Below are 19,915 nucleotides of genomic sequence, written 5' to 3'. Positions count from 1 at the left end.
TCATGGACTGCACCAGATTTACCAGTTCTTGCTGTGAGATGTTACCCCACTCTTCCACCAAGACACTTGCAAGTTCCTAGACATTTCTGGGGGGAATGGCCCTTGCCCTCACCCTCCGATCCAACAGGTCTCAGACGTGCTCAATGGGATTGAGATCCGGGCTCTTCTCTGGCCAAACACTGACATTCTTGTCTTGCAGGAAATCACACACAGAACGAGCAGTATGGCTGGTGGCATTGTCATGCTGGAGGGTCATGTCAGGATGAGACTGAAGGAAGAGTACCACATGAGGGAGGAGGATGTCTTCCCAGTAATGCACAGCATTTGTTATGATTGCCTGCAATGACAAGCTCAGTCCGATGATGCTGAAAGTGGGTTTGTGCCCATAGGCGACGTTGTTGCCGGTGATGTCAGGCCTACAAGCCCTCAGTCCAGCCTCTCTCAACCTATTGCGGACAGTCTAAGCACTGATGGAGAGATTGGGCATTCCTGGAGTAAATCGGGCAGTTGTTGTCGCCATCCTGTACCTGTCCTGCAAGTGTGATATTCGGATGTACCGATCCTGTGCAGGTGTTGTTACCCGTGGTCTGTCACTGTAGCGTTGTCTCAGGCGTCGCACAGTAGGGACATTACAGTTTATTGCCCTGGTTTCATCTGCCTCCATGCAGCATTCCTAAGGCACATTTCTGCAGATGAGCAGGACCCTGGGCATCTTTCTTTTGGTGTCTTTCAGAGTCAGTAGAAAGGTCTCTTTAGTGTCCTAAGTTTTTATAACTGTGACATTAATTGCCTCCGTCTGTAAGCTGTTACTGTCTTAACAACCGTTCCACAGGTGCATGTTCATTAACTGTTTATGGTTCATTGAACAAGCATGAAAAACATTGTTTAAACCCTTTACAATAAAGATCTGTAAAGATATTTGGATTTGTACAAAATTATCTTTTAAATACAGAGTCCTGTTTCTTTTTTTCCCAGAGTTTATATTATTTGTTATCAAATGAAGTGCTTTTATTCAGAACCTCACAGCACAATCTAAAATACATTATAATATGTATTTTGACTAAAATAAATATTTTTGTCAAATAAAGTGCTGCATAACAGAGCATCACAGATGTGAGAAATATAAATATAAAACAATTACTATTCATCTGTTATTATTATTAGTTGTAGTAGTAGTATAACAATGAATGTTATATTTCTGTCATACTTTTGTCATTTAAATTGAGCTTTTATTTTGGCAGAGCTTTTATTTTTTAGTGAATCTGTGTTGTTATGACCATGGAGCTCTCACATAAGACTCCAGCTTCCCACTCTGGAAAAGCCGGTCATTATGTGACTCAAAGTGATTATTGAACAGTAAAATATGTACTCCGTATGTGCCTCACGCTACTGCTCCAAACAGAGTGTTCGATGCTCATGACAATGTTTTCTCTGTATAAGCCAAGGAGGAGCTTTAAAAGGTGCGTGCAGCCGGCGTCCACACAACACTGTCTCCACACATTCACTAGAGCTCACATTTGAAGCCTGCTGCTCATGCAAACTATTTATTTACATGTATCTCATAAATTTCATCTTTTGCGGTTAAATAATCTGACTAGGACATAACGTGATTAGAATTTATGCGTGGATTGTTTATGTAATGACATTCGTATGTCAGATGGTATCGGACCCTTTTTATGAGTACTGGTATATAAGAGCAGTATCGGACCCGATACCAATACCAGTATTGTACCAGTATTGTATCATACCAATAAAGTATAATTCAGGACCTGTATTCACAAAGATTTTTATCTTACCAGTAGGAGTACTCCAAAGAGTTTCTAATGTGTAATATTAATATTAATATTAAAATAATAATAGCTTGGTTGGCCCGTTTCCTCTTTGTATTTCAAAAACTATTTGAAATGTGGACTAATCAGATCAAAAAACACAGTTCCACTGTTCTACTTTCCATCTAAGATGAGACCGAGCCCAGAGAAGTCGGCAACACTTCTGGACAGTGATGATGTATGGCTTCTGCTTTGCTTAGTAAAGTCTTAACGTGCATCTGTGGATGCAGCGGCGAGTGGTGTTGACTAACAAAGCTTTACTAAAGTAATCCCAAGCCCATGTTCATTATATCATTACAGAAAAATGCTGTTTTTTAAGGGATCAGAGATCATGCACATTCAGAAATGGTTTTCGTCTTGCCATTTACGCACCGAGATTTGACCAGATTCCTTGAATCTTTTAATTATATTATGAACTGTAGAGGGTGAAATGCCCCAAATCCTTCCAATTTGTCTTTGGGGAACAGTGTTCTCAAAGTGCAGGATTATTTGCTGAAGCATCTGTTGGCAAATTAACAAGTCTCAAATGATCCTTGCTCTTGAAGGACTAGGCTGTTTTTGGAGGCTCCTTATTTACTCTGACACGATTGCATCACCTGTTTACCATCTCCTGTTTCACATCATCTTATTTCAACTCGTCAAATTGTTATTAGTCTTAAATTGCCCCTGTCTCCACTTTTTTGGTGTGTGTTGCAATCTTGTGATTTGAAATGACTGTACATTTTCAAAAAATAATGAAATTCACAAGGAAAGACGCCAAATAATGTTGAGTTGTAGTGCTTTACAAAGGGTGATTATATTTTTGAGCAGTTTTCATACTGTCACAACTTTTTTGGTATTGGGGTTGTAGACAATATTAAAATATAAATATCAAAATTTTATCTTGTGTTTGCTGTTGCTCTTGTGTCCTATCATAAACGTGCACTGGAGATCAATGGTCAGTGAACATTTCACTAAATAACACATTATATTTCGGTTTGTTTCTCCCCAAACCTTATTGTGAGTCTCATGAATAATTTATTAGACTTCTGAATTATACTTTTGTGTTCTTTTGAATCTTGAAGAGATGGTCACCATAAACTGACATTGTATGACATCACTGAGCACAACGTTGTTTCACAATTTCTCCCTTTGTGTTGAGAAAAAGAAAGAAAGCCATACAGGGTTATAACAACACAGGAGTGTGTAAACAATAACTGAAATTTCATTTTTGGATGAACTATCCCTTTAAGTGAGACTTTATGAACAGCTGGTTGAACCCTACCCTGCTCTCGAATTATGACTTGGGCCCCTCCTTCAATGTAAGTCTATGGGATTTTAAAACTTTTTATTGTCCACCAGGCAAAAATAGTTTGAAAATGAATAGCACATCTCTTCAACAAGCTGCATAATTAGGTATCATTCTGAAGTTTAACACTTAAGAGTTTGGGGGTTTGTTCATATAGCGATGTGTTAGACTATAGTAGACCATTAAAAAGCTCAAAGCAGTGTTAAACTTTATCTTTGCAGTTATTCTCTCTCACTGTCATGATGTATAAGATCGTTTGCAATAATAGGCATCTGGACAGCTGCAGTTGTTGTTCACAGGCAGAATGGAAAGAACTGATATGTTAAGTATAATATGTGAATTATTGGGCTCATGTGACCTCACACTGCTGCTAATACAGCACTTGAACACACGCTGGCTTCTCTAAGTACTATCAGAAACAAGAATATGTTCAAATTCTGAAGTGTTCAATAGATAAATATGAATGACTTTTTCACCTTTGGTGATGCTCAGTGTGTTGTCACCACTCGCCACAAAGTCATAGAGTGCTACGAACAGGTTGGGGTCATTTTCACTGGGTCCTGACAGCAGATTCTCTTTGGAGTTCCAGCGTGCGGCTTCAGAAAGACCAGACGGCTCGAAATCCGGCCGCTGCAAAGCTTCTGCAAACAAACCAGAGAAAGGTCAAAGGTCAAGTTAAGACACTGAACACACTGCAGCTGCAGAATCTTTCCTGTAATTTCCATGCTGATTTATGGAATAAGTTATTTGATTTGTTGAATGTTTATTTAGTCATATTACACATTCATGGAGACTGTGTTGATGAAACGTGTACAATTCCAGAGCATCCTCACGTGACATGAAGATTAGCACATGGAAATGTCCTGATGCTGTTGAAATCCCAGAGTCATTTATATAAGTGATGACTTAATGCGATGTGACCCCTGCGTAACAGACAGTGATATGATTCACAGGAAACTATCAAACACATCACACCAGTCGACAAATTACATGGACATCAACTTTTTCATAAGGGAAGGTGTATATTTCAGATAATGTAAATGGTCACTCTAAGATTTCAACATTTAAATGACCTTTTATAGAATTATAAAAATAGTTTTAGATCAAGTAGAGAATGTCACTTGAACTTGCATGAACTCAATTGATGAAACATTCTCTGATGTACATTAAACGCAAGTCAAACTAGCATGAGTCCAAACGCAGGCCAAATTCACCCAACTGTAATCCATCACTACGAACTGTGCTGACTTTGGAGTTAAAATTATACATGTGAAATCTGAGCACACACACACATGCAGTAAATTATGTATTGAATGATAGGGCTGTCCAAAGTGTGAGAAACAAAATGTAACTTTTTTTAATTTTATTTAAAGACATGATTTCAGTTAGGGGAAAGAGCTACAGGACATCAGTGATCACAGGATTTTGAAATCAAAGTTGTATATTAAAATAACTTTGACAACCGTTGCACCGCATCCAGCTGTGGCACGTTTTTAGATGCTGTGTAAGGTAAAAAGAAGGTGAATTTTTAAAGTGTGTCCTGAGACCTCTGGGTAGAGGTCGACCGATATTGTTTTTTTCAGGCCGATGCCGATGCCGATCTTTTGAAATCCGGGTCGGCCGATGGCCGATTAATGCTGCCGATTTATTTGGCCGATATGTGCTTGTTTTTAACCTCTTATTTGAACCTTTTATTTGAAAGATAAAATGTAACACAAATAATTACTTAAGATAGACAACATTTCTCAACAAATACATTTATTGAACACTTGACCAATCTGCACTTGTACACTTAAAATTAAAAATGTATAATGTAAAAACATATTGTATAAATAATGTATAACAAATATATTAAATAAACAAAGCAGGTGTTACGAACTGCTCCGAGACATGAAGGTTGAGATCCAAATGCAGCTTTAATTAAGGGGCAATCCAGACACGTAATCCAATATTCAGAGCATCCAAGAGAAGCACAGGCATAACTAGGGATGGGTATCATTAAGGTTTTAATGGTATTACTATCTTACCGATACTGCTTATCGATCCGGTACTTTAACGGTATTCTTAACGGTTCTTTTTGTTATATATATATATATTTTTATTTGAGGAAGGTCTAACATTACTGTTCAGGTGTGGTCTAAAAAGAAATCTAATAAAGTAATCAATTGTAAAATAACACTGCATAGTTTATCATAGATAGATATGCTTATTAATGCATAAGTTATTCATTCAAGAGCTGTAAGTGATTTTCTCTTTGCCTTTTGTTGTTTGATTGGCAGTAATGGCTCAATCGTCACATGTTTAATAGACAGCTTCCCCTTTAAGACCGAGTTCAGATCTAATAGGCTCCTTATGCAGCATATTTTCTCCCCAACTATTTCCATAACTACGTCCATTTAAGACATAAACTGTGTTTAAGTGAATTCTCACATATTTTTGTGTATAGTTGATCGTTTAGACGCATGAAACCCAAAGTAGCCTATAGTTTGCTTGTCTCTTTGCGGTGTGTTTTGGAGCGCGCGCCGCCTTGGGAACGGTATCTCTTGCGCTCTTTTTATTATTAAACGCGTCCCGCAATTTAGCAACAGTAGCATTTTACAACAATCACCGATCGTGCTGATTCTGACGTTAAGTTTGAGTTTTAGGGAGAAATGTCAGTGCACCGCTGTGAAGGGAAGGAAGTTGTGCTAGACAGAATGCGGCTTATGTATTCTTTGTATAATCTTTGGAAGGAGAAATCTAAAATAAAATCAGACTAATAATCACAGATCTAAACCAGGCTATGTTTGAATGTTTAGTTCTGTCACTCATTTAGCAGGGCTGTGTTGTGCTCGCTGTGGCACCACGTGAGCGAGTTCTCTCTCTCTCTCTCTCTCTCTCTGACTGCGAATAGCTAAATTGCATCACAGACAAATGGTTTCATATTATTATACATAGAAATGGCTGGCAAGATAAAATAACTTTCTCTTTATAGCAATAAAGAATGTATTTTCTTAATTTCTCCAGTACCGACAGCAGAACCGATAACGTCCGAGCTTACCAAAGCCAGTCCTTCAATAGCCTATACTGCGTTGGTATATTTTTATTACTTATTTCTCTGCATTGAGTGACAACCCTCTCAAATATAAGACACAAACAGAACAAATAAAAGTCTCAGATTCACTGTCTGTAATTGCAAAATTCTTGCTTCCTTATTGTGACATGATAGGAACCCGTCTGCTGTGATAATGCAACTTCAACTACGCTATCAATATCCAAAGTAGCCGAACGTCATGTCAACTATCACGTTTGTCACGTTTTTTTCTTGAAGTTGGCAGTAACATATCAAAAGTTTTTAATTAAATCTAAAGAAGTTATACAAATTTAACCCTTACTGTTTTCTCCAAGGAACTTAGCTCCTTCCTTAGGCACTGGATGAGGTCTGCTCACTCTGCTGGAAAATGACTCTAGGGGCAGCCTGCGTCAAACACATGTTCCACAACAACACTAGGCTGCCCACAGATGCGCCTGCCTAATAATCGGCTTGATATGCGTGGATATTGGCCGATGCCGATTATGTAAAAAATGCAAAGAAATCGGCCGATTAATCGGTCGACCTCTACCTCTGGGTTCTGTAATATGCGTTCCTCTGTGCTAAAACAATAGGGAAAGGAAGTTCAGATGGACATAAAACTGGTTCTGTTAACAGTCCCTTGTGCTGCGAGACACTGACGAGAGCGCAAGACGCAGTGGCCAAAGACCTCCACATAAGTCATCATCTTTTCTTGGTACACATCTAAAATGCAGTTTTTGTATTCAGTTTTGCGCATTTTTATTTTAAATAATTGAGGTTGTTTATTGATGGTATATGCTTCTGTTGAAGACATCAGTCCATGTTATTTCAAATTCAACTAAAAATCATGTTTTATATTAAAATACCTGGTGACGAACTACACTATCCATAATCCTGAGGAGAAAGATTAACCAATCAGTGAACCGCAGCTAACAAAACCAGCCAAATAAGTCAAGCAGCTCTGCCCACCCCCCTGATGCACTGTGAATAGCGCAATCAAGTAGCAGACCCTACACTCTCAAACTACTGATATATTTGTATATATTTTGCAACAAAATTAACATATAATGTTTTTATATTCCTAATCAACAACATTAAATTAATAGTTTTATATTTTTCCATTGTTTTTAATTTAATTACATCATTTTGCAATGCTTCATGGGATTTTAGTTAATTCCCTCATTAAAGAAGTACACAGTCTTGTATCTTTGTCTTTTTGTTTGATGTTTAAGTACTAGGCTTGGAATCGCTGCCCTTTTCATTTCATCCCAGTGATTTTTATAAATTGCGCTGCTCATTGCACAATAGTCTGTCTTTACAATAGTGCCCGACCTATATATTGGTCGGCCGATATTAGCCTTTTACAGATTATCGTTATCGGTGTATATGTTCATCGACATGCGCAGATATGAAAACTTTTTTTCAGAACATATAATGCAGAAAACAATGCTTTAGAATTAGTGTCATTACATAGTTTGTCCAGCAGAGCTTGCTCCGTCTCCATTGTTTGCAGACAAGGCAGAGTTAAGCGGTGTCTTCTTGGTAAGTTGCTATCTAGTTTGTGAACTAGATAGCTATCTAGTTTGTGAACTAGTTTGTGAAGTGTTGTGAATGCAGGAAAGCATTCACAACACTTCACTTTTTCCACATTTTGTTGTTACAGCCTTGTTCCAAAATGGATTATATTCATTATTTTCCTCAATATTCTATTATGGATGGGGAGCATCGGTGCACACCCATTTTCAGATTTCTCCAGAGACGTTCAATCGGGTTCAAGTCTGGGCTCTAGCTGGGCCACTCAAGGACATTCACAGAGTTGTCCTGTAGCCACTCCTTTGTTATCTTGGCTGTGTGCTTAGGGTCGTTGTACTGTTGGAAGATGAACCTTCGCCCCAGTCTGAGGTCCAGAGCGCTCTGGAGCAGGTTTTCATCAAGGATGTCTCTGTACATTGATCCTGACTAGTCTCTCAGTTCCTGCTGCTGAAAAACATCCCCAGAGCATGATGCTACCAACACCATGCTTCACTATAGAGATGTATTGGCTAGGTGATGAGTGGTGCCTGATTTCCTCCACACATAACGCTTGCCATTCAGGCCAAAGAGTTCAATTTTTTGTTTCTCATGGTCTGAGAGTCCTTCAGGTGCCTTTTGGCAAACTCCAGGCAGGCTGTCATGTGCCTTTTACTGAGGAGTGGATTCCGTCTGGCCACTCTACCATACAGGTCTGATTGGTGGAGTGCTGCAGAGATGGTTGTTCTTCTGGAAGGTTCTCTTCTCTCCACAGAGAAACGCTGGAGCTCTGTCAGAGTGACCATCAGGTTCTCAGTCACCTCCCAGACTAAGGCCTTTTTCCCTCGATTGCTAAGTTTGGCCATGTGGCCAACTCTAGGAAGAGTCCTGGTGGTTCCAAACTTCTTCCATTTACGGATGATGGAGGTCACTGTGCTCATTGGGACCTTCAATGCTGCAGACATTTTTCTGTACCCTTCCCCAGATCTGTGCCTCCATACAATCCTGTCTTGGAGGTCTACAGACAATTCCTTGGACTTCATGGCTTGGTTTGTGCTCTGACATGCACTGTTAACTGTGGAACCTTATATAGACAAGTGTCCAATCAACTGAATTTACCACAGGTGGACTCCAATCAAGTTGTCATCTCAAGGATGATCAGTGGAAACAGGATGCACCTGAGCTCAATTTTGAGTGTCATGGCAAAGGCTGTGAATATTATTGTACATGTGATTTTTTTATTTGTAGTAAATTTGCAAAGATTTCAAACAAACTTCATGTTGTCATTATGGGGTATTGTTTGTAGAATTTTGAGGAAAATAATAAATATAATTCATTTTGGAATAAGGCTGTAACATAACAAAATGTGGAAAAAGTGAATCGCTGTGAATACTTTACGGATGCACTGTACATACTGGTAAGTAGGGATGCACTGATCCGCTCTGATACTGAAGCTTTTAGACAGATCGGGTCTCTCCAACGAGCCCAATCCAAATCAGATACTGTGTGTTAATCATGTCCGTTACTGTCAAGCTCCAAAACTGACATAAAAGAACCATTAAAACACCATTAATGTAGTTCATATGACTCATGCATTTTATTCAAAGCCACTTGAAGATGTGCGAAAGCTCTGTGAATCACAAAAGGCTGTTTAATAAGTAATTATATAAAATGCACGCGCAGCTCCAGCGCGTCAGTGAATGGCGCTGCTCTGTTTACACACACACACGCGGCTATTTTTAGCCTTCACATGGTGCGCAATATTGGAGCGCTACTCATGAACAACATCTCAGATGTAGATGCTCGATGGTTCGGTTAATTTATAGTATAATATGCAGAATGGCAACGGGGGTGCATTTGACCAGAATTTGAATTAGAAGCGAATTAAACTACTGTGAACTTGCCTACAAACAGACACATACAGGACTTCCTGGAGACTTCAGAATGTCAAAATAAAAGCGTGAGGGTTTACAAGTTAAAGGTGCATGATTACTATTATAATATATTATTATTATTTGTTTACAAATGTTAATAATATTTAAGTTGAATGGGTTCCAAAAAAATAACTGTGTGAATGAAAATTGAGCTGATGTTTTACAACTAAATTAACAAAAAAGATTTCTGATTCCTTTAAATCCAGATACAAATTTAAAAATATTGGCAAAAAATAAATGTACTTCTGTTCTACTGAAGACATGAAGACTGGAATTACCGTTAATTTTGCTGCTACATTATCCAGTATACTAGTTAATAATAAAGTATTTCTTAATAAGCTATACATTTCTACTGAAATAATTTGTAGTTACAGATTTGTGTTTATTTACATATTAAAGATCATTCCCAATTAGTTTCACACAATAATGTAAAGATATTCTGATAATCTCTAAAGAGATTATGCAAAAAACACTGGTATCGGATCTGGATCGGTTGATACTGAGATCGGAAGAGAATAATTGGTATCGGTGCATCCCTATTGGAAAGTTATTAAACAATGATCCCATCCTTTTCCCTTTTCAATATAATGTTTACCCTGTCCCTGACAACCATATCACTCATGTTTATCACGTGTTTTCTATGTTAGCCAGCTATAGTTTGTCAGTGCAGTCAGTAACGTAGCAGATTGAAAGGTAAGCATTAGAGCATCTTTTTGCAGCTCAGCATACAACAGTGCGGTGGTGGATTGTGTCTGTTGAGTGTTGATTTCATGCTACGTTGTTTCCTAGTTGGTGAGACGCAATGATGGAAAGTAAATAAACAACATCCATCTTTTACTCTCTGCGACAACAAGCTTATAGCTAACTTGCTAACCATGTAGCTACTTTCATACCTTGTCAGCTGAGTGGAAGCTAATGTGTAAACATGTATTCACCAAACTGTTTTGTTCAGGATTCACAGTTTGGTACCCCCTTCAACCGAACAATTCAGTCATTGCATTTACAAAATGTAATATTTAAAAGTCTGGTTTTCCACCATTGAATGTTTCCTCAGAACTTGTATAGCAGATTACGGTGTAAGACTGCTACCGCTGTTTATCTCTTGACTCGGCAGGTGTAAATACTTGTTGTTTTACAACCTGCCAATTATTTACTGGCAGTATAAAATTGTCAGCATTTGACTGATATTAAACAGTACTACTGATGTTTATTTAACTATTTATTTGATTTGTATTTATTCTTTATTTAAATGGCCAGCCATTGACTGATACTAAAGAGTACTGATGTTTATTTAGCTATTTCTTTATTTTTAAATGTGCTTACTAACAATAGAGGACAAAATCATTTTATGACATTCACTGAATTAAAAGGAAAAAATATTTTTTATTAAGTTTAATTCAGTAAAGTAATTCACTGCAAAACATCATATTGTTATCAAGTGTTTTTGTCTTGTTTTCCATTTAAAATTGTCTAAAAATACTTAAAACAAGAAACATTTACTTTAGAAGCAACATATAAGCTATTTAGACTTGAGAATGTGTCTTGAATAGAAGTATATTTGGTATATAAGTGTATTTTTACACTTGGTTAAACTTCTGTGAGTGCAGTAAAGACAAAATATAATTATATTCAAGATCTATTCTCTAAAAGCAAGTCTAAATATCTGATATGATTCTTCTCAGGTGAATGCATCTTTTTAAAGGATTTTTAGATATTTTAAAATATTTGTATTTTTAATTTGTTGCAGTGTATAATTTAGAATAAGGTCAATTGGGAACTGGGCAGTCCAAATTGGGAATAAAAAAAATATATATATAAAAAACGTATTTTGTTGCAGTGTATAATTGGGTGAAGACTTCACCTCTCTCACCTTTCTGTTCACTTCAATCCGTCTTTAACTCACAAACAAAATCTCTTATTAATAAAGCTGTGTATTGCCAATGTTCTTTATAATAAGAAAGCTTTATAGAAATAAAGTTTCCTTTAAAGAGCTCCGACTCCACTTATTCCACAACAAGAGTGCTTCTGTATTTACTTATTTGGTATTTTTGTATAATTCCCTCATACTTTGTGATCTCCATCACCTGAAGCTGTTTGGAAAGTTTAGAGTGCATCTGTGATCTGTGTAATTCTTCCTCTCATCAGTCAGTCATGAGCTGAAGTGCTGTTCTCATGCATCATCATTAGAGTTTAATGTGATCTCATGTTACCTTAAATGAGATCAAACGACTATTCAACAATGAACATTTTTGTCTGCAATTTTTTTTTTATTGTTGACGTTGTCGATACCATCGACTACTCATTTCAGCCCTAGTTACATACAGAGAAATTACATAATAGACATCACCATTTCTAATCGTTCAGTTTGCACAGTTACACCAGTTTCATACACTAACCTGCAAACTCAAATGTCACTTTGTTCATTCTTGAAGTAGTATTAAAATCTTTGTAAATTTGGACTGCCATCTGCTGCAACACATCAGCTCATCCTGTGTTTAGTTTTGTGTGTTTGTGATTGTAACCGCCTTCAGTGAATGGTATATCGCCCACTTGTGGTCTCACAATGTGAAAGGACTCCAATCAGGCTTCTATTTTAAACGTTGGCTAATTTTAATATATCAATGCCTTCAAAATATATCGATAATATAACGTGATGATCAATAATCGATATATCAATGTTTTATGACATGCCCCATAAATTTGTGATTCACCTCAGAGCTGGTTGGTTTGGTTCATGATGCACAACATTTCACGTTCATGAAGCCTATGGTAAAAATGAATGGAAAAAATACTTTTAGAACCCAGAAGGCTTAAAAAGTGGGTGGGCACTGCTGTATTCATAAGTTTTCTTCTTCTTCCACCCTGAAAGGTGTCTATGGCAGCCCTATGAACCGTTCATGGCAAAATTTGGTACACTGATAGAGGTGGGTATGAATAGCCCCCAGACAAAATTTGGGGTGTCTATTCTGCCCTACAAAGCAAAAAGGCAGTAACTACGCAGAGTGCAGAACTGAGAAAAATGACTTTAAAGTTATCCTGTCATCCAGCCTAAGTAGTTGTAGGTAGATTATTGGACATGTGGCTGTTTTGTTACTTTATATTAGCTTATTCTTTGTACATATCAATCCTCATATTTAATTTGATATTTTACCCCTATTTTGCAGTTACTGTATTCTTGCTTTGTATTACTTACCAAAAACGTGGCACCATACCAAGGAAAAAGGCGGTAACTACAGATTCTCCAAAAACTATTTTGCCACAACTTGGGCTCTGGGTGTGTTATACACTGTATTTGAAATAATTGGAACCATTTGTTTTCCTGAACATGGATATACCAAACCCAAACTAATTTGACCATTTTAGGTCAATATTTTCCACCCAGAAGCTGTTCTGATGCTGAAACGGTTGCTTAAAGTCTCACATTGCTAAGCTGTGTCAAGGCCCAAATTGGGAAAATTTATTTTGAATAGGACCACATGCTTTTCTAGTTATTGAATATTTTTCCACCGCTGGTTGGATTATAACTTTGTGACATGAACAACAAAATGATGACATGGCATCGGCGATGATGTGAAGTTACAGAGGATAAAGTTACAGCTAGGAGCAGGGAGGATCAGGGGCAGGTAAGCAAAGCTATTTAAAACATCGCCTGTCAATTAGCATAATGCTATCTGAATGGACCTCTGAGAGGAAGTCCCGCCCTGGTGGCTGACAGGTGTTTATATTGTGATAGCCTAGCCTCTAAATGTTTAATCTGTCACTGTTACTTAACCATTCTCTTTCTTTTCAATGCCATTTCGACCATCTTCTTTCCCCAGCTTTGTGCCATCTCAAACAAAATTTGTGTGAAGTTAGAAGTGTGAAATCGCAAATGTTAAAACCATCCCGTGAGGATGCCGCGAAGTCAGCTGTGTGTGTTCACCATGGAAACAGTAACTTCACTGCGCAGCAACACGGTTATTTTTTGTTAGGTAAAACATAACAAGAATACAGTAATGGATGTTACTGTACTCTTGCTTTGTTTCACTAGGGCTTTTTGCAGTTACTGTACAAACGACTACCATTTTTCTCCAAAACGACACACATTTGAGATAAGATGTTTTGTCACATAACAAAGGATGCCTTGAATGTCATGAAAATGATAACTCATTTTTGACCAAAAATGCAGTTACTGCCTTTTTGTTTTGTAGGGCAGTATAGCGCCATCGCCAGTTTAAAAATTCGATTTTCTTATGAACCTTCTAGCCACTCTATGTCCTGTAGGTCAAATAGGCCTGTAGGCAATTTAGGTGCTTGTCCCCGTAATTGCTGCTCGCAGCTATATTTCACATAATATTATTCCGAAAAACAAGTGATAAAAGTTGACATTTTATAAAATGTGCTTAGCCTGTGTTTAGATATTTAACGCCCACACACATACTGGTCTAATAAGTTTCCAAGTTTCTTGTACCGCTTCACATTTCCACCATAAAAGCAGATCCTCGTCCGTTGGTAGGAATTACTCCAACAAAAACTGAATACCAATAGAATATAATTCAATAAAAATCTAAATAATACAAGCATTGCCACACTTGTTGAAAGCACACAAAGTAGCCATCATATCTCCTCTCATCCAACGACTCACAACCACTGCGTCCCCAGTGGACTCAATTGTAACCGCAAGATTTGGTGAGAGATTCAGAGTGAAAGTACAGTATTCAGTGCAGCTCACGGCAGGTAAATGCGCAAAGGAAAACCTTGTTGACTAGCAGAAATGCACAGATGTGTCCAAACTTCAAACAGCACACAGTGAATTAATCTCTCCAGGCAGGAATCAGATTTCTCAGTGTTCTCTCCTTCCTCGTTCTTTCCTCTCTTTCTTTAACGGTGAGCCAGTGTGTCTGGCGTTCCTCTCGCATGTCCCCTCCTCCACTTTCCAAACACACAGACAGAGTCGGGGCCTGTCATTTCACAAGACCATCAACCCCTCATCTGTCCATCTGATCATATGGATGAACTCAAGTGCTCTATGAATTCAGACACACACACACACACACAAACACACCCAATCACAAACTCTTACCTTCAAAGTAACAGCTAGAGGACGAGGAAAGACCTTTTTTGGATTTACAGCCCACCAATTTCAGACAAATCTCCAACATTTTCATTTGCTTCCAACACGCCCTCTAAAAATAATTATTCCAGTTGCTCTTGAACGATATTTCCGTGCTCCAAACGTTTGTTAAAAAATTTTTACCACACAAACACATGTAAAAGTTTCACCGCAAATTATTTCCTAGATGTTTTAATGTCATTTATAAAATGAGGATAAAGTCAACGATGGGATTTCCTGATAAAAAGCTTGACATCTTGAACCCACAGCTGCTTCCACTTCACTCAGTTCTTCTAGCAAACTTCCAGAGAAAGAGGCTCCATTTTTTCCTGGTCGAGTTTCACTCGGTGTATTTTTCCAGAGAGGATCTTTCAGCCATCCAAAATGGAGAGTTCTTCCAAACAAACGTGTTTGAACATTGAATCACTACTTTGATGCGAGTGTTGCGTTTATCATGGCATTAAGTGCTCGTGTCAACCGAGTGTCGATTAACAGGAAAAGCAGGACGCTCGTGCTGAACTCTGCCAACAAAGAGGCCCTTTCAGGATCACACCGCTGGCCTCGATGACATCAGCACACTGGACCCGCCCACCTCCACACACACACACACACACACACACACACACACACACACACACACACACACACACACACACACACACACACACACACACACACACACACACACACACAAAAACATGCAGCAGTCCAGCTGAGCAACATTATCTGCTATGAGCGAGTGTAACTGGAATCTGCCTTTGTCTTTCAGCTCCTCCTACACACCTCTTGCTCTCTCTCTCTCTCTCTCTTTCTTTCTCTCTCTCTCTCTCTCTCTGTGTCTCAATTCATTTTAGCTTTATTTGCATGAGAGTTTTCTAAAAGTATTGCCAAAGCATTGCAAAGTTGTTTCTACAATTGAAGTCAGAAGTTTACATACACCTTAGCCAAACACATTTAAACTCAGTTTTTCACAATTCCTGACATTTAATCGTAGAAAACATTACCTGTCTTTGGTCAGTTAGGATCACTACTTTATTTTAAGAATGTGAAATATCAGAATAATAGTAGAGAGAATGATTTATTTCAGCTTTTATTTCTTTCATCACATTCCCAGTGGGTCAGAAGTTTACATACACTTTGTTAGTATTTGGTAGCATTGCCTTTAAATTGTTTAACTTGGGTCAAATGTTTTGGGGATCCTTCCACAAGCTTCTCTCAATAAGTTGCTGTAATTTTGTCCCATTCCTCCAGACAGAACTGGTGTAACTGAGTCAGGTTTGTAGACCTCCTTGCTCACACACTCTTTTTCAGTTCTGACCACAAATTTTATATCAGATTGATGTCAGGGCTTTGTGATGGCCACTCAATTTTTGTTGGAGTTTAAGGACTTTGTTGTCCTTAAGCCATTTTGCCACAACTTTGGAGGAATTCTTGGGGTCATTGTCCATTTGGAAGACCCATTTGCGACCAAGCTTTAACTTTCTGGCTGATGTCTTGAGATGTTGCTTCAATATATCCACATAATTTTCCTTCCTCATGATGCCATCTAGTTTGTGAAGTGCACCAGTCTCACCTGCAGCAAAGTACCTCACAAGATGCTGCACCCTCATGCTTCACCGTTGGGATGGTGTTCTTCAGCTTACAACCCTCACCCATTTTACTCCAAACATAACAATGGTCATTATGGCCAAACAGTTTTTGTTTCATTAGACCAGAGGACATCTATCCAAGTAGTAAGATATTTGTCCACCGTGTGCACATGCAAACTGTTGTCTGGCTTTTTTATGGCAGTTTTGGAGCAGTGGCTTCTTCCTTGCTGAGCAGTCTTTCAGGTTATGCCGATATAGGACTCATTTTAATGTGGATATAGATACTCGTCTACCTGTTTCCTCCAGCATCTTCACAAGGTCCTTTGATGTTGTTCTGGGATTGATTTGGACTTTTTGCACCAAACTACATTAATCTACATTAATCACTAAGAGACAGAATGCATCTCCTTCCTGACTGGTGTGATGTCTGTGTGGTCCCATGGTGTTTATACTTGTGTACTGTTGTTTGTACAGATGAATGCGGTACCTTCAGGTGTTTGGAAATTGCTCCCAAGAATGAACCAGACTTGTGGAGGTCCACAGTTTCTTTTCTTTTTTTTTTTTTGATTTTCCCATGATGTCAAGCAAAAAGGCACTGAGATTGAAGGTAGGCCTTAAAATATACCCACAGGTACGCCTCCAATTCAGTACACCTCCTATCAGAAGCTAATTGTCTAAAGCAGGGGTGCCCACACTTTTTTGTGTGATGATCTACTTTTAAATGACCAACTCAATAAGATCTACCAACTAAAAAAAACACAGTTTAATTTAAAATAAGAAAATGCTTGTTGGGACTACTGCATGTATCCCTACATGGAATTCATCTTCTAATTAATAAAAAAATATATAAAAATGTTCAATGTTGATATCATTCAGTTTTAACACTAAACCCAAAACACCTACAGCACAATAGATTACAATAGCCAGGGCATTTACCTTATTCTGATGACTTGCACTGAATGGAATCAGAATTTTCCAAGATGCTTAAAGGCACAGTTAATTTACTGTATGTAAATTCTGACCCACTGGAATTGTGATATAGTCAACTAAAGTGAAACAATCTGTCTGTAAACAATTGTTGGAAAAATTACTCATGTCATGCACAAAGTGGACAGGAAAACTATAATTTGCTAGTGTATGTAAACTTCTGACTTCAACTGTATATAGATTTTTTTAATAAATAAATATAAAAATATAACAAAAAAGATGCAATAATACAATAGGTAAAAGTGAAAAAAAGAAGAGTGACATGTAAATACAAATAAATATTACATGGGGAGAAAAAAGACAAAATTCTTATATTAAGAATGGCAGACACATTTTTAGCAGCTAGTGTGGTTGTGTCGTCATCTTCTCCAAGTACATATGTGAGTTTCTCTGTATCAGACAGTTTATGGAATAAATGATGAAATATTTCAAATTGGCTAAAGAATGTTTCTCTTACAGTGTGGTACTTTGGGCAAAGTATTTCTCATCTTCTATTTGGTTTGTATCACACTGTCTGCATATCCTCTGCTCTCTCTCAGTAACCAGGACCTCAACTCAACTCAACTTTATTTATAGAGCACTTTCAAAATCACAAGTGGAACCAAAGTGCTGTACAGAAGGTATAAAGGTAAAAACAAAAACATAAAAACAATGCAAACATATGACAGAAAAACTTACAAAGCATTGTCAAAAGCTAAAGTGAACAAGTAAGTTTTAAGCGCACTCTGAAAAGCACCCAATGAAGGACAAGTTTTTACAGACAGAGGAAGGTCATTCCAGAGCCTAGGAGCTGCAACAGAGAATGCCCGATCACCTTTACATCTTAAACATGATCGCAGAACCATGAGAAGCAATTGATCGTTAGAGCGCAGAGATCTACTTGATTGACAGCGGCTGATTAAATCAGTAACATACTCAGGTGCTAGGCCATGCAGAGACTTAAAAACATACAACAAAGCTTTGTATTGGATTCTGTATCGTATGGGTAACCAATGTAATTTAATTAAAACCGGAGTAATGTGCTCTCTCTTCTTAGTGCCCGTTAAAAGTCTGGCAGCTGAATTCTGAACGAGCTGCAAGCGAAAGAGAGAAGCCTGACTCACACCCAGATACAATACATTACAATAATCCAAATGGGATGACACAAAGGCATGAACAACCTTCTCCATATCATCAAAAGAAAGGATAGATTTCAATTTAGAAACTGATCTAAGATGGAAAAAACTATTCTTAACGACAGCATTGATTTGCCGGTCAAATTTAAGCTCAGAGTCAAAAATGACACCAAGGTTCCTCACGCTAGACAATTTTTTCCCAGGAAACAACCCCAGGCAGTCATCATCCACACAGCCCTTATTTCCAAATAAAATCATCTCGGTCTTATCCTCATTTAATTGGAGAAAGTTATTCGCAAGCCAACACAACTTCGGCCAAACATGCACGAAGAGACTGAATGGCACATCTATGGCCATGTTTCAGTGGTAAGTAAATTTGAGAATCATCCGCATACAGGTGATACTGAATCCCAAATTTCTCAAAAATCGAGCCTAGAGGGAGCATATAAAGGGAAAATAAAATTGGTCCCAGTATAGAGCCCTGTGGAACCCCACACACAAGAGGGGCAACAGAAGAAAAATAATCCCCTAAACTGACTGAAAAAGTCCTATCCTTCAAATAGGAAGAGAACCATTTCAGGGCTAAGCCCTGAATACCAACCTGATTCCTAAGACGACCAATGAGAATGTTATGATCAACTGTATCAAATGCAGCTGTAAGATCTAACAAAAGCAGAACAACACGGTTTCCAGAATCAACACCTCGTAGGATATCATTAGAGACCCTCAAAAGAGCAGATTCTGTACTATGACCAGCTCTAAAACCTGACTGGAATCTATCGGCGATGTTATTCCTCATTAAAAAGTCATTAAGCTGTGCATGCACAATTTTTTCCAGTATCTTCGAAATAAAAGGCAATTTTGAAATCGGACGAAAACTACTCATGTCAAAAGGGTCTAAGCCGTTTCTTTTTAGAAGGGGCTGAATAACCGCATGCTTAAAACTAACCGAACAACACCAGATGACAAACTAGTATTCATAATAGACAGAATACTTGGGCCAATGGAATCAAGTACCTTCTTAAACAGAGAAGAAGGGAGCACATCACCAGGGGACCTGGTGGGCTTCATATGAGCAGTTATATCATTAAGCTGCTGCAAAGAAACAGGCATAAAACAGGTTAATTGATTTGTAGGGTCAACACGAGTAAAACAAACATTGACAACAGATGAAATCTGAGATCTAATTCCATCAACTTTACCAATAAAAAAGTTTAAGAACTCTTCACACATCTTAGCAGAAGGAGTGAATGAAGGAGTAGTAGTCGGATGAAGAACAGCATTTATAGTCGAGAAAAGTACTCTAGAATTATTACAGTTTCTGGAGATGATATCAGAAAAATAATTTGATCTAGCCAATTTAACAGCTCTTTGAAATTCGTTCAAATGGTTCTTCAAAATCTCATAAGAGACTTGTAATTTATCTTTGAGCCATTTACGTTCAGCCCTCCTACACTCCTGCCTAAGAGCGCAGGTAGTACTGTTCAACCAGGGCAGTGATTTGACTTTTTTTCCCTGAC

General features: G+C 38.0%; 1 protein-coding gene across 3 annotated transcripts in view; it reads right to left on the bottom strand.

Moving 5' to 3' along the window:
- LOC127622204 (tyrosine-protein kinase ABL1-like) overlaps positions 1-19,915 on the bottom strand; it is a 73,058-nt gene that overhangs the window by 17,866 nt on the left and 35,277 nt on the right. For 2 of the 3 annotated variants that reach the window (XM_052096214.1, XM_052096231.1), the window contains exon 2: positions 3,594-3,758. In XM_052096214.1, coding sequence (XP_051952174.1) covers positions 3,594-3,758 — 165 coding nt within the window. Of the gene's footprint in view, positions 1-3,593; positions 3,759-14,674; positions 15,280-19,915 lie in introns of those variants that run through there. The other variant, XM_052096222.1, reaches the window with a different exon arrangement.

Source organism: Xyrauchen texanus, chromosome 3 (genome assembly GCF_025860055.1).
Source record: "Xyrauchen texanus isolate HMW12.3.18 chromosome 3, RBS_HiC_50CHRs, whole genome shotgun sequence".
Taxonomy (NCBI): Eukaryota; Metazoa; Chordata; class Actinopteri; order Cypriniformes; family Catostomidae; genus Xyrauchen; species Xyrauchen texanus.
This window is presented reverse-complemented; position numbering and strand designations above follow the sequence as displayed.